The sequence below is a fragment of the Solenopsis invicta genome, chromosome 2, assembly GCF_016802725.1.
Source record: "Solenopsis invicta isolate M01_SB chromosome 2, UNIL_Sinv_3.0, whole genome shotgun sequence".
Classification (NCBI taxonomy): Eukaryota; Metazoa; Arthropoda; class Insecta; order Hymenoptera; family Formicidae; genus Solenopsis; species Solenopsis invicta.
In genome coordinates this window covers 15,303,158-15,319,631 of record NC_052665.1, presented here as the reverse complement: position 1 = coordinate 15,319,631, position 16,474 = coordinate 15,303,158, and the positions used below count along the sequence as shown (strand labels likewise).

Below are 16,474 nucleotides of genomic sequence, written 5' to 3'. Positions count from 1 at the left end.
GAGTGTCTATTCTAATTTGTTGGATTGTTAATTTTCCTAACGTGTTGAGTAAAAAGAAATGCACGTATTAAAATAGGATACATGTAATTTATAATATAAAAATATATTTAAGTTCTTCGATAGTTTTATTTTCACTTTAATGGATAGCAAGGTTTCGACTAAAAGCAGAATTAATTAATTTGACTCCTTATAGATTTGTATACGAATATTAGGCGGATTACATTATGGAAATTGGCCAAGCCGCGACGGAAATTTCCATAATGGAGATTGCCGAGATTTATGATGCGCCTCGCCGTTTTTTTTTCACAACGCGTAAACGTGCTAGGTCAATGCAACGGCGCATAACGCGCTTGTTGCAATAGCTCGCGATGAGGACCTGTCATCTATCCGGCCCAGTCAATTAAAGCCATGCCCATCCTCTTCCTGTTCGCTTTCTGCTTGCCCGTTATAACTTGACCCTCTGTGAACTCTTTTCGGTATTTAATGCTATCCTGACGTTGATTAAAGTCATGTATGTAATCATAATCTTGCTTACAATGAAAAAAAAACCGAAAGATATAATCAAACTTTAATTGCTTAAAATTACGGTTTATTTCATCTTATATTTAATATTTTGACTAATTTTCAAAACTTTTCATATATCTCCTCTATTTGAAATCTTGAATTCTTAGAAATTATAAAAATTCTTAGAGACAAATTTTGAATTTTATTACACTTTTATAAATTACATATAAAAATTATATATTACATTAAAAATATACATTACTAGTGACACATGTACATGTAATGATACATATATACATATGTGCATATTTGTATATGTAGATCTTTTCTCTATTAACACTATTAACATTAATTACATGAAATTTGCAACAAATACCCAGTAAACGAAAATGGATTGAAAATTTATAATTCATTTTTTAATTCATTTGAATACATTTTGAATTAAAAGACAGCAATTAAGTCATTTCAATCCTATGGATTAAAATGATTTGGATAATCCGCGAAAACTTCTTTTAGATTGAAAGAATAGAAATCACTTCATTTCAATCTCGTTTCATGAATCACAATGGATTATATGGACTGCATAACTTTTTGGATTAAAAAAAAAATCCCGCAATTTTAATCTCACTTCCTGAATTAAAATGGATTTAGGAATTCTTAAACTTTAATTGGATAGAAATGAATTCGTGTGATTATTGCCAAATCCAAATTTTTAATTTTTTAAATCCATTTCCGTTTGCTGGGTATATTGTCGTTACTAAAAAACATATACATTACAATAAATTATTGATATAATTTCTTGGTTCCTTTTTCTGTTTACACGTTAACATAAATGTGCATTATTATTTGTTTTGCCGATTGAAATTGTACATATTAAAAACGATAAACAAAGCAAATAAAACGTCCTAAATACATTTTAAAATACTGTCTTAGAGATGTCTAATTAGAGCACAAGACGCTGCAAATACATAAGTCACATAGGTTCTATTTCTAACAATAATCCCATAAAAAATTTTTCGAAATTTTAAAACGTCTAGATGATGTCACGATGTATTTTTTAAATAATTTGTCACCTTTCTCATTACAGAATCTTGATGATCATAAATTTTAATTCAAATTCTCAATTTTTAGTGATAGGCTCGTTAAGCGATAGTCACGTAACTTGTCCTTGACACAGTTCTAGTCCTATCATTTTCCTATTGTTACGTTATCATGAGAAATTTCCCAGTACAAGTATCGCAATTATTATAAGCGAACGTGTGGATATCTGCGTAGACAATCGGCGAGAAAAATGAAATCGATGCGTCTGAAAATTGTGCTCGCGAGATGGTGCAAAGTGGCTTGTAGACACGCATGAGAGATGACACACTATGAGATATTTATGAGAAAGAAATCGCCATTACAAAAGATAGAATATAAATATTTATATTTATAAGAATAATTTAATATTAATATTAAATCATTGGGAAACAATATAAAGCCATGTTTGAATTATAAGCTAATTAAATTTTGCACCAAGAGACGTTAATAAAGAATGAGTCTCCGAAGAAATTTTGTCAGAAAATGTCTGTCATACTCAACACTACTGAAAAACATAATATAAAAATTTACAAATTTATTCTTTTCGATATATTGTCCTACATTTCAATGTCAGTGTCATCGGCAGTTTAATTTTAAGCACATAAAATCGTCAATTAATTCCGAAAAAAATATTTGCTTTGCACCCATATTAATAAGAAAATGTTTCACGAAAGTCACGATCTCAATTAGCACAAGTGTAAACGACAATTATTCTGTTTGCACACGTAACATTTCTTTCGGCTTGTCGCAAAAAATAAACTTTGTGACGAACCCAAATAAAACTTTTCTTCTTTATACACTTATTTCCTTCATTTCCATATCACTTGCTCGAAAAACAAAACATACGAGTATTATAAGAGTGATACACACGTTACTACAAATCATACACAAAGTTTATTGATAAATCAAAAGAGTAACATAAGAACACACAATACAGAATTTGAATATGTTTATTTGTAATGTTATATAAGAAGCACACGAAAAGAATAGATAAAGAAGTGCAATAACGCAAAAGATGAATGTATAATAAAGCAAACAAAAAAATTTTACGTATTAATATTTTTATGCCATTTAATATATTATACAATTCGCACCCAAGCTATCGTTTCTCTCCCAAAACCGCGTCTGTTGATTTTTCTTTACCAATGTATGAATTCTCTGATGAACAGTCTTCTTATGTTACTCGTTTGAGTATGTCGTATATCTTGTTATCATGGAAAAAGTTTCTGAATTTTTATTATGTTACAATATATTGTACAACGTTACTTTTAAGATAACGATAAGACAACAAGAACAAATGTACAACCATCTTTCAACTAATACATTTTCTAATCTATTAAGAGATACATTTGATAGTTGACATTTAATAGATGTTCCTTTCTTGAGTAAACGTACTTTTGTTGTCGTTATCGTAATATACATATATACATGTGTTGATCATGTGTTCTGTTCACATTCAAAATTTAAACGTTTTAAAAAACCAAAGATAAAATTCCTCATTTTCTTATAAAACTTGTAACATTTGTACAGATGACTGTGAACATCATCTATAAAAAGTTTCTATTACCATATAGCTGAAATACACATGATATTCAGTAGCATAAAAATCTTTATTAATCAAAATAGTTATCAGCGATTTCTCTCTCTCCCCTCCCCCCTCTCTCGTTTTATTTTTATTTAAAAAAAAATAAAAATAAAAACCTAATTCAGCATTCTAATTTAAAATAGGATTTAACAGAAAAATTTTCTGTGTCACAAGTATATAAAGCAATGAAAAATTTTGCCTTTAGATGATTTTAAACGTAATTATCTTAAATGTATCTCTGATTAATTCTTGATGGATTACGTGGAAAATGTATTAGCTGAAAAACGACTATATTGTCTCTAGAAAAAAAACACTATGTAACATTGAATAAAAATTCGCTCACATTTTTTCATGATAAAGATAAGCAATATACATACTTCTTTCAAAGCTTTATATATATAAAAGAGAATTGAACAATTTATGTTCACATGTATTTCAATTTTTTTTTTTTTGAAACTCGCATTTTTCATGTGAAATGTATCTCGAGAAGTAAAGCAAATTTCACTAAATTGACGAAAAAAACTTATTATTATCCTATTAACTCCCGTTTTCAATCAGAAAAATTGAGAAATTTCTTTAAAGACAGAAAGAAGTATCACAAGTATCGCCGACAATAACTATTTTGATGAATAAAGATTCGTATAACAAACTATATCGCATATCACATATATTTTAGTCACATGTTAAAAGAAAATTTTTTTATAGTAATGTATTAAATTATTTTATTTTAAATCATAAATTAGGCTAATGTTAATCCGGAAAAGCGAATCGTTCCTGCCAAACTTGCGAGCGGTGCTGATTTTTTAAAATTGGATCGAGAACGATTGAGATGGAATTTATACGTCCTCTAAATCTTTCGTTATCCCGCGCGAATTGTTCCCAATGACCTCTTCGGGCTGCTCGATACGCATAATCCCATGCTATCATGACGTGTACGACAGGTTGCAGGTTAAACTTTACCTAAAAGGAAAATTTTAAATTTCAATATTTTGTGCTAATATATGTACACGTAGGATGCATCAAGATATTAAAATATAAGAGATATATTAATATACAAGAACAATATTCTTTATAATTTCTAATTCATTTAACGTTAATAAAAAAGTTAATAAAAATGTTAATAAAAAAAAATTATTAGGAATTCTGTTACATTAATAATCTTAGATTACAATATCAAAAGCGAAAATATGTTGAAGAGAAAATACATACAAAATCTTGTAAATGCAATTTATGCATTTACAAAATAATATTTTGAAAACTACGATGATGTTTAAACATTTTGTATCAATGTTAATATTATCATATTTATAGTAGAATTTGCTATTTCATAATTTTCTTGCTTTTAAAATCACAATCAATGATGTCCGACGTAAGTATCAAAGATCCTAAAATACCTTCTTTGTTTGCGCTGTTAATTCCTCATTGTCTTCCTCGGTAAAAACAACCAAATCGTCCTCTAGTTGGCTATCTCCACCGTGGAAGCTTACTTCGTCACAATCGTCAACGTCATTTTCTTCAGAGGAACTATCAGAAATATCAGACTTGGAATCATCAGAATCATTGGAGCAGTTCAACAATAATCGGCAGGGTTGATACACAGTCTTTTGCATTATACTACTATAATCTTTGCGGTTTTTGTCGCTAATCTTCAACAAATGATCATAATGCATTCTCGGGTATTCCGTGACCTGCTGCTTCGAGTCTGTAGAACTGCGACTGCTGTTTTCAGAATCGGTAGAACTTTCTGATGACAACCGCAATCGAAACGAAGCTTGCTCGAGCTTGTAAATTTCAGAATCCTTGCAGGTACGATCGCTCATCCTTATTGAAAAATTATTTACACAACATCCTTCGGTAGGGTATTCTGTCGCTTCTTGTTTCTCACGTATCTCCAGCCATTCGTCATCGTCGTGGTCATCCTCGAAAACGATCCAACCATCACTGGAGTTCTCCGACAATGTCCGTAATCGAAACGAATCTTCTCGTACATTAGACATTTCGCCATTGCTGTCCTCGCAACAATCATTCATCCTCGAAGAATTAGATATGTAATGCACTTTGGTAATGTTTTTTGCTTTAGTTTTCTTCTTTTTACGCGCCTTCGGCTTTCCTTTTGTAGATGTTGCTCTGGAAGAGCTAGGTATTGTCGGACTAGTAATCTGTCTTGTGGCTTGAGCGAAATCCACAGTATCCACATTGGATCCTAAACTGTCAAGATTATTATCCAATGAACAATCATTTACTGTTATATCGACAAGATTGTTCTGCCAACATGTCTCATCGTCAGACTTAATACATTCCTTTCGGTTCCATATGGTTTGACTCACCCCAGAACGTCTTAATTGACACTTCGCTCTGCCGCGACCCCGGCCTACCGTAATGGCATTGGCCTTTCTCCGATGCTTCGCTAAATACAGAGGACGCTTGACAAACATTCTCGTGGACTCTGGTTTGCAGTATAGTCGACTAGTCAAGCTGTTCCAAATATTTCGACAGACGTTGGAGAGACGCGACATTGGGTTTTCCCTAAAATTTATGGGTGCAGCTGAGACATCTGAGTGAGAAACGACGAAGAAAGATTCGACATCCATATCTTCGTAAATGTCACCTTTCTGTGGATTAACATTCAAAGGATTAGGGTAGTTTATAGTACTTTCAATTGACTTCTCTGCCTTATTGACGCGCAGCAAAGAATGAGATTCCATTTTGCTATTACCCTTGAATGTATTACCAAAGTTCTTCAAAAGATTCACATCATTTTTAATCTTGTTAGTTAGACTAGGCCAATATTGATTCATAGGCACATGTTCTAACATAGAAAGCATTGGAAGGACATAATTCTGAGGATAATTTGGCTTGCTCAAACCAGGTAAAAGCTTTTTTTCTTGTGAAATGTATGTCAGATCCTTGTTCTTCATTGACGAATTTTCCAGAAGATTAGAATTCAATATTTCGCCGTTTACGATAGTGACAGACAGCGGATTATTTCCCGACCACATACTTGGTAAATAATTTCCACTAACAAAATTAGTCCATGTTCGGATGAAAGATGTTCTCTGACCATTCGTAGATGGTGAACTATCTTCTCCACGTAAATCCTGACTTTGCCATTTTTTCATTGCACTTAAGTGAGTCATTGTCTGATGCTGTGTGGAATACATCTTGACAGGAAAAAAAAAACCGATATTATACAAGTGATATTAGAAAGGTCTAAACGTGCAGATCCAAAGAGCAAAGGAATCCCTGGTGAATTTGGACTCAATTTGGTATTTTGTCTTTATTGGTATTTTGTCTTATACTGGTATTTTGTCCTCTCTGAAGCTTTGATCTTCTTTGATTTTCAAAATGCTTCAATTCTGAAAAAATACATACACATCCTTAGATCATGTTCATATATAAACCAAAAAGATTATGTCATGTATTTAAAAAAACTTAAATTAAACAAAATTAAATTTTTTACTATAAAATACAAAATTTTGAATTTATTTATGAATCTATATTGAATTTATTTATGAATCCTCCTTTATAAGTTTATTATACTTTTACAAAAAAAAAATAAATCAATAAATTTTATTTAAAAATTAAGCTGTAAAAAAATTAACAGTTTGGATTTGCCGCCTACGTTATGCCTTTAAGATCCTAACTACAATTAGCTAATTCATTTACTGCTCAAATTTTATTGCTCAAGCTTTTTTATGTCAACTGCTTAACACGTGAACAAGGATAGCAATGTTATCACAATTTCTCTTTATACAAATGCTATCGATAACATATATATATCGAGGATTTCTTTCTGTGTAAACATATTGATAACACGTCTCGGGGAAATGTCGAGTATGGCAGCGATACGTGCTACGGCGGAGCATCGAATGCAGAAGGAGGGGAAGTTCTAACCATAGAGTGTCCATTAATGCGTCGTTTCTGGTGATTTTTCACCAGATTTGGAGATTTTTAATTATCTCTTGATTATATCCTTTATTCGGTAAAAAAGAAATTATTTTTTTTTCTAAGAATTACTTCAATTATCTTTAATCAATGATTAGCTATATTACCAAAATTGCTAACAGCTTGCATTCATTATCCACACAGCATATAATATTTATAATAAATATTTATAAATATTATTTAATCTTTTATGTGCACACCTATATTATATAAATATTTTACAGATATTTTATATACTTGAAGAAAAAAAATCTTAAAATGATTATTTAAAATGTTATTATAATATAGATTATGCATTTATATAACATTTACAGTGAATAAAAAAATTAATATTTATAATAATATTTTGTACATATTTTATAAATATTTTATAAATATTTTATAAATATTTTATAAATATTAATAAAATATTCAAATAATTATATTTTGTAAATCTTATAATTATTGTGTGCTGTCTGGATAAATAATTAAAAATTCAATAATTTTTATCTATGTTAAAACTAAAGTATATTAGGTTGCTATCAATAAAATATAAAATATAAATTATAAAAAAAAGAAGCAAATTTTACATCTTAATAATAAACTGTTTTCCTTTCCATATTGACAATTCTATCGCTTGATTTGATCACTGATTAAAATTAATCAGAGTTAGGGCCGCGGTCTCACAAATGCCGATTAATCTCGATTGATTAAATTTTATAAAATTGTTAATTGCACAATTTAAAACTGATCACATTTAACCTAATTTTTTAATTATTTTAATTATTTTAAGGCATTTCACACTTGTTTTGATAATTTTAATTTTAAAAAATATTTAATTATTAATTTCAAGTATATTTGTTAATTATTAATTTAGTAGAAATTTAAAGTATATTTTTTGTACATAAATAAATTACAATTTGCAAAAGTTGGACAGAGAAAACAAAATAATATGATCAATTTTAAATTTTGCAGCTATTTTTTAATTTCAACTAATCGTAGTAGGCGAGACCGTTCTTATAAACCCACGTGTTGTGCTTTTTAAAAATCTGATGAAAAATGTTAATAAATCTGGCGATTTCTTAAACACGAAAGTTCGATGATTAATTATTTTCAAGAAAAAGACCATATAACGATATTGCATTATTCAGCGCATGTAATTTAGCATATGACGTAGAATCAGTCGTCAATACAAAAGTCATCCGTATACATATACAGCGTGACGCGCACACTTAGTCATGGCAACTTACTCAAACGGCTGTAGACGGACGGACAATTATGTTCGTAAAACTGTCTCGAATCTAACGAACCGATCCAACACACTGTAGAACCTTTTCCTCCAAACCGTGGAATCTCTTCCTCCAAACCGCGAATGGCTTGATTCCAGATTTCGGGGCAATCTAATTGCTCGTACGAGTACATTTTTGCAGAACACACGAGATACTTGTTGACGAGATACTTCAAGCGGCCATTTTCAACTACAAATGCTACAAAGTGCGAGAGTCCAGCGAGGGCGCACCAGGGCGCACAAACGTCACGAGCTGAATGAACGGCGGGGGGAGAGCCGCGCATGCGCCCTCTCTCCGCCGTTTTATACAGGGTGGTCCATTTATCTCCAGGCATCTTTGTTCTCTCTCTTTTCGAAAAAGAATATCTCGGACGAAAGCTCTATAGTTTTAAAAAGCAAATCTACAGCGCCTTTCTTCCTTTCTTGCTCTTTTTACCTCATCGCGCACTATTTTATCAACATATTATTATGTTATCTTTTTCGAAGTTTATAACTTTTATCTCGCCAATTTCGATGAAATCGTGCGCGAAGAAACAAAAGATTCTAAATAATCTATAAATTTTCGAAGAATTGTAAAATATAAAAATATTTCTTCAAAAATCGCCGTAAATTTTAAATATAAAAAATTCTTTAAAAAAATTACGAAATATATATGAGAATCTTTTTGTCAGGAAAGCGCATATGCTTCATCGAGTCGATATTATTTCGTTAACTCCTTTTACTTTTTGCGCTTTTGCCTAGATAACATGAAGAATTCAAGGCAGTATCGAGAGTGAAGGAAGTCGGTAAGAGCTAGGTAACAGCTAGTTTGATCCGGGGAAGGCTTTTTTTATATCTATACTTTCTCCTACGTGTTCAGCGAACATTAGTTGTTCACACAAAACATTTAATTCTAGTGCCAAGAAAAGCGTTTATTCAATTTACTTTGTTTCTTCTTGTAAGTATCGATTATTTTTAACAACGAATATTTTCTCGATAATTGTCTTAAAATATACAATTCTCACAAATTAAAAAAAAATTCATTATCATTATACTAGTAAAAAAGAGAATTTATACTCTTACGAAGAATATTATAAAATTGTATTGAAGAAAAGTCAGAATAATAAGCAACTTGAATGTTTTTAATAACATTTATAAATGTTAAATTAACATTTATAATTGAAGTAATAAATTACTAGGATTCAGAATGTTTTGAAGATATTTGATGCTTATGACGAACTTATGATAGATTTGCAGATATAAAAAACTTGTGAAATATTTGAAATAAGTAATATTTACTTAATTTAAACATACATTTTTCTATGTGCATACAGAAGTTTATTTTAAGTAAATATTATCTATGTCAAGAAGATAAGTATATTTTAAAAGTATTGTTAAGAAAATTCTTTGCACAGCTAATTGTTAAAAGAAGAAAACTAAAAATTGAGTAATTTCTTAGCGAGAATAATATTTTTCTGTGTTATAACAACGAATGTTACATTGAGGAAAAAAAAAATTATTTGATTTAAATAAGTACGTCATTACGTAGTACTATCCAAATCATTATTTTATATCGAACTAAAATATATTTATTACAAACTAATATTTATTTGTTTAATGTAAATAGGTAATTTGAATTATTACTACTAATAGCATTTATTTGAATTGAATAATCTTTTTATCAATGTAGTAAATCCGATTAATGGTGACGTGTAAATGTAGTAAATTCAATTAATGATGACGTGTAAATGTCATCATATTTTGCAATAGTATTTTAGAATAACTCTCACAGCTTGTGTATCTGCTAAACGGCACGTACGGGATTGTTATTTTCTTCTATTAAATTTTAAAACAATAAAAAACGTGCAACATTCGCATAATGAAAAAATTGAAATTCTATGATGAAAATTCTTCTAATTATAATGATAAAGAATTAAACATTATCCTATTAACAATAAGAAAGAAGACTCGAATATTGTAATAATAACAATAAAGAGCAATGAGCAAACAACTTGGTAAAACATCATTTTTTCCTTATTTATTTGTGATGGAATCTTGTTCATATAATTGATTTTTCCACCGTAATTATCATACACATTTTGAATGTATCATTAGACTTGTATTGTTCAGTGACAAATTGCATTTCGGTTGGCTGAAGAATGCGTATATCGCGTTATCAATGTAACATTATCTAAATTGATAATACGTTCTATCAGTCGTCTCTGTGTCTAAAAGCCAGTCTGAGAATGGACGACTATGCTCGATCGTTCTTAAGGATTCGAGTCAAAAGCCTGAGGACAGAGACACTCTCCTGATCACCATTGAATCTAATAACAAAAAAAAATCAATCTCAAGAATAACAGATCATAAATAAAATATCTTTCGTTTTCTCGAATGCATGTTTTTATTTCTATTTCAGTTACACACTCAGTAGGCCTGTTCTGTAATTCTTTAGCAACAATTCGGTATCGTTACAGTATCGTAGAGCAGCTTTTCTACCATATATAATATCTGCGCAACGATGCTGTAACGATACCGAATTGTTGCTAAAGAGTTACAGAATAGGCCTACAGGTACTTTCAAATAGAAATAGAAAACATTCGGAAAAAGAGAAGAGAGGGAAAAGGAGAGAGAAAACATTGCAATAAGTTATAACTTTAAAACTGAAGAGCAAAAAAATGTAACGGATAAACATTCCCAGGCAATGTGTAACATAATAAATAAATTTTCCATTATCGAACGGGATTATGTTTCATTCAGATTTCATCAAAGATAATGAAAAAGTTCAATACTAAATATCAATACTAAAGTCAAACATTAATTTTATAACTCAATTGTTTTTTTTTTTTAAGTTAAATTATCCAATTTACATTGCTTGTATTGTCTACATGAAAAAGATTCGTATAAATATAATGTAAACAATATTTTAAACAATTCATGTAGACGTAATTTTGAAATTTCCAGAACCATCATGATTTTAATTTCATACATTATGCATTTGTTTCTGAATCGCCAGTTATTTATTCGTTCTGACATCATCTTATGCCAATTCTCAATTTTAGCATTCTTTAAAGTCAGAAATTGGAATAAAACATTGATGTTGATGTTGCAGGTGATGTTAATGAAAGCAGAAGTGTATAAAACGCACAAATAAAAATTATTATTAAAATTTCCCGTTCAATGACCGAAAATCATAACGAACTTAACAACAGATACCGATCTACTAATATTTGTCGCTGAAAAAAAATTCTAAGAATAACCAGCCTGAGTCATTGAGGTTTCCTCTTTATAAACAATTGCTGATTCACGTATGCAACGTGACGAAATGTTTCTCGAAGTTGTATCGTGTGTATCGGTAAGGTATATACATAAGAGCAGCGCGAATAAACAAGTAATGCGTATAATGAATGTAAAGTAGTTGCATAACGGGAGTACATTCAACATTCGTTGCCGAGATATCTAGCGAAAAGCAATTTGGCGTAGCTCTCGTCGTTTCTAGTTGCTCCAATGCTCTTTTTTTTCCTCCGTACCGATTACTCGGGGTCATGAGTAACTTTCCAGATCCCTCCGCCTTTCCTCTTCCACCCCCTCTTATCGTCTATCCTATCTATCACACGTATGCAAAATTATTACTGTCAATGAACGCTTTGAGCAATATATGTTAATGGCATTACCAAACATGTGTAAATCAGGAACGACGGAACATGTGAGAGAATTGCATCAGAAAACGCGTGAACAAAGGTCGGCAGGACTTTACATTCGAAGTCGAAGTACAACCGTTATAATTTGCAATAAAACGGAGACATTCAGTTTCAACTGTATGCAATATCTTATTAACAGTTCTTTTGTTCTTACGTTGAATTCAAAAATAACGAAGTCCACTATTTTTAACTTTTCAGTGTAATATCTGAGTTTCAAAATATGTAGCACTGTATGACAGTATAACGTATTTTTTTGTCAAATGGCTCTTCTACTATAAGAAGCAAAAGAAAAGAAAGAAAATGATGTATTCGCATTAATAATTACCTAATTTTTACATTCCAGTATCAAAAAAATGAAGCTCAATCACAGCAATTTCCTCTTTGATTAAGAAAATTAATGTTTATTTTTATTTCTCCTTACTTTTTCAGAAAATATTGAAATCTATAAATAATTTTAAATCTATTATAAATAATAATTTTAAATACCAATAAATTTTAGAAAAAACCAATAATAAATAATGTGCAATTAGAAATAGATTTTTAATTGGGATGTAAAAATCATTCTAGAATATGTTTATAAAAAAAATTAGATAATTATTCCCAGATTAAAGTATATTATTAGGAAAATAAATTATTATTTTTTTCCCTTTCTCTCTATTACAAACATTAAATAATTATATTTATTAATTCTGCAAGATGTATACACTAAAAACCAAATTCGTATTCTTAATCCGCTGCAATTCAATTGATTAGCAACGTAACTACGGTTTCGAATAACCGTGTCGTTTTCACTGCGCTCGCAAAAACTGATAAAGATACGAGTTTGACTTCTTTGCAATTTTATTACAAACATTTTACACTCCGAATCTCTCTCGGACACGAGTTGACGGAAACAAATTTACACATAATCCCACTATTTTTTTTTTTTTACATTCAAATCCATCATAATAATACAAGACTATCGAGAGGTAAAAATGCTCAAAGATATTGAACGCCAATACCAAATTGAAATTGTTGGAGCACGTCGCTCCTCATGAACAACAATGGTGTAATCAGGTTCAATTCTATGCGGGCGATGTTCCCCAGTTTCATAGCGATGCCCCCACCAATGGCACAGCGAACGTTCTCTGTGAAAATCTTCATGTTTTCATTGTACAGATTACCTGAAAATTTCGAACACACATATGCACACTAGCATAAATTAATAGAACTAGAATTATTGAAATATAAGCAATTAATAAATATCAACTCAGAGGACATATAATGCTTCATAAGCAGAATATTGGCATGAATGGAAAAATAGACAATTATCCAGAAATTGATCAAGTAATTATCAATGGATTCTTTTACTTCTTAAATCAATTTTATTTACCATAGAATTGATCAAAATTTCAAATCAAAAAAATAAATTAAGTAATAAAGTAAATTAGATAATCAATTCCTAATAAGAAATTTCTGTGCATTAACGATAGAAATAATCTATCGAATTATTTCACTCACCGTATGCATACGTGAAATTGGAAAGATTGCCGCCGTTGATGAAACCGTGTAACCTAAACAAATCTCCGAAACTGTTACGACCTGGTCTGAATGGGAGCGGCGTGTACATATGAAGAGCGGCTGCCCAATACATCTCGCCACCCACGGAATTTCCCTCGTAGCGAGGCCCACATCCCCTCATGTCGAAACCGCGTAGATTCAGTGGACCACCCAAGAAAAAGTGATCAGCAATACTTATTTTCATGTCGTTACTGATTGCACTCAACAGTCCCGATTGAAAGCCCAGCTGGAATGTCTGTTCAAAGAAAAATTCATGATAAAATGTTTTATAGAAATTGTCGAATCAATTAGACATAAAAAAATATTCAACAAGAGCTAATACACTTACAAGGTACTCGTGCGGCGACCAATTAGTCTGCAGGGCAAGCTCGTTCTTCAAGAAACCGATATCACCGCCTAGGCCGGCCATTTCCGTCGTTAATCGCATGAGACTCCCGACAACGGGAAATATAGGAGAATCCCTTTTGTCTATCGTCCAGATGTACCTCAGCGCGGACTTCAAATTCGGGCCGCACTGTTCCCGAACGCAAAAGGCCGCCTGTTTCGAACAACTAATGTTCCTAAATGCAGCTTCGTACTGTATGTTGTGCTTGGAGGTATCCGTCTGATTGAGCTCCATATCGAAGAGCAGTCCCTTGTCGTTTTGTTTGAAACCAGACCACGGAAAATCGTGCGTCGTACTAAACACTGTACCAGTTAATCTGCAAAGCGTCAATCCAACTGTTAATGCGACTTTAATTATTGTACGCATTAAGAATAATACAGATACGGATATATCCCGACTCACACTGCGTTGTACAAGCTCTGTGGAAACGGTTTAATGGCGGATACATTGAAGTTGATCGAACTTTTGTTACCGTGAGAGTATTCCATCTGAAGGCGTTCCGCCCTGCCGAACAGATTCGGCGCTCTCGCGCCGACAATCAGGGATCCCTCGTTGTTCCCGACCATTGTGCTGATGCCACCGACCAGACGCCTCATCTCGCGTACCTTGAAAGTGACCTAATAACAAAAACGATCAGGTGAACGTTAAGCGCATCCTCGCGTGCAGCGTATAAAGAGAACAAACCGCGTCACGTTTAAATCTGAAAAATTACTTATTCTCTGTTCTCGAATTAATTGTGTAATTATATAGACCCACTTCAACACCGTCAGGGGTGGCGTCAGGTCCTTGACTGGTGTCTATGTAAATCCCGATATTCCTAAAGCATCCCAAGGCGTCCAGCTTTTCCCGCACTTTGTAAGCACGTATAATAACATCCTCGAAATTCCTCGCTTTAAACAAGTCCCTCACTTGCGACTTGATTATATCGTCCTTCGTTCGTATAAGTCCATCTACGTGTATTTTGTCGACTCGTGCCTGAAAAAGGTAGAATGAAAAGCAATTTTTAAATGTCCACAACCAGCAACATACTACGACTACTACTACTGCTATTAAAATAATTTTATCAATGTACCTGTACTGTCTGCAAAAGGATGCTTTTTGTCTGTGCATTCTCTTCTTCTCTATGTAACTGAGGTCTGTTATCAGAAAATGATGACTGCAAAAAAATGAATAGGATTTTAGATCTAATATAATGGGATTTTAGATTTAATATTAATTTTTAAAGCAACAAAACTGAAGACTATAACACAAGCAGACTATAATAAATACAACTATTACATCATATTAATCATAGACGTACAAAGTCATTAGTTGCGTTCGGTGGATCATTGTGTTTATTTGCGGTGGTATTCTCCTTAGGTAATTGACCCAAACCTGAAGGATTACAGGGTTCCTACAAAATAAAAAGAAATCTCTCCTTTACAGACCATATTTGCATACATGACATTTCTCAGAAAAAATCCACGAGTTATGTCAAAATTTATGCCAATCATCACTGAGGACTGATGTCATGGAACTTCGGATGAAAATTAAAATTATCCATCATGAGGTATTATTAGAGATTACTCATTCGGAGGGTCCCGATAGGGATCTTAGGTTATGCCGTAACTTCTAATAATAAATACGTACTTTAGCGTGGACAGTGCCCATTGTTTCGACAAATTTCTGCCTGTCTTTTCGTACAGGTTGCCGTGCTAAAATCTCATGCCAAAATCGGTGCGACGGCGTCCACGCGTCGAGTAAAACGTACGATGAACTTGCAATTTAAAAATATCGAATGTGAATAAGAACCATTCGCCGAATCACGGACCGCGTGCCGTCAAGCCGTCACTGGCCGGTACGACGATAGCAGCACCACGCATCAGAACGCGACACGTGATACGTCCCTTTTATACAGGGTGTCCGGAACAAATTCGAAATTGCATTCATCTCGATTCGATATCGCATTTTTTTCCTGTGCCGAAATAAATGAATAACTGAAGAAAAATTAATATATTAAATACATATTACAACATCAAGAAAATTGAAGCTAGGGAGATCAAATTGCATTTAAAGTTTATAAAAAATGTATTTTTTATTCTTTTGCAAAAGCAAACTTGTAGTTTTGAATATTAAACTTAAAATAATACTAAAAAGAAATAAAATATGATTTATAACAATCTGTCTGCAATAGCTTATCAGAAGTACAAAATTCAAAAGTTGATTATACATGCAACGAGAATATAAAACAATATATTGTTTTCTATTTACTATTCTATTTTTTTTATAAAAATTCGCACGTTTTATAAGAAATCACAAGAGAATACCATATTTATTGCTAAACGAGTTTGTATCAAGAAAAAAATTATTAAAAAAATAAATGTTAAAGGAGTACAGTAAACAAATAAAAATTTAAAAAAAGCTATAACTTGCATGTACCTAATAAATCAATTTAACAGCAGTTCAATTATTCTTTTTTCTTTTATTTA

The 16,474-nt window shown here is 31.7% G+C and overlaps 2 protein-coding genes across 2 annotated transcripts; both read right to left on the bottom strand.

Annotated features, from left to right (window-relative positions):
* Nucleotides 1-686: 686 nt before the first annotated feature.
* Nucleotides 687-8,599, bottom strand: LOC105197443. The gene is made up of 3 exons (XM_011163799.3): nt 8,344-8,599; nt 4,564-6,525; nt 687-4,129 (listed from the first exon to the last, which is right to left on the bottom strand). Exons 2-3 carry the CDS (start codon nt 6,328-6,330, stop codon nt 3,920-3,922), a joined length of 1,977 nt encoding a protein of 658 aa, XP_011162101.2. The 5' UTR covers nt 6,331-6,525; nt 8,344-8,599; the 3' UTR covers nt 687-3,919.
* Nucleotides 8,600-12,718: 4,119 nt separating this feature from the next.
* Nucleotides 12,719-15,888, bottom strand: LOC105197442 (sorting and assembly machinery component 50 homolog). The gene is made up of 8 exons (XM_011163798.3): nt 15,636-15,888; nt 15,307-15,399; nt 15,079-15,162; nt 14,763-14,981; nt 14,409-14,623; nt 13,950-14,322; nt 13,562-13,856; nt 12,719-13,224 (listed from the first exon to the last, which is right to left on the bottom strand). The coding sequence occupies exons 1-8, from the start codon at nt 15,654-15,656 to the stop codon at nt 13,040-13,042; spliced, it is 1,485 nt and encodes a 494-aa protein (XP_011162100.1). The 5' UTR covers nt 15,657-15,888; the 3' UTR covers nt 12,719-13,039.
* Between the last annotated feature and the right edge of the window lie 586 nt (nt 15,889-16,474).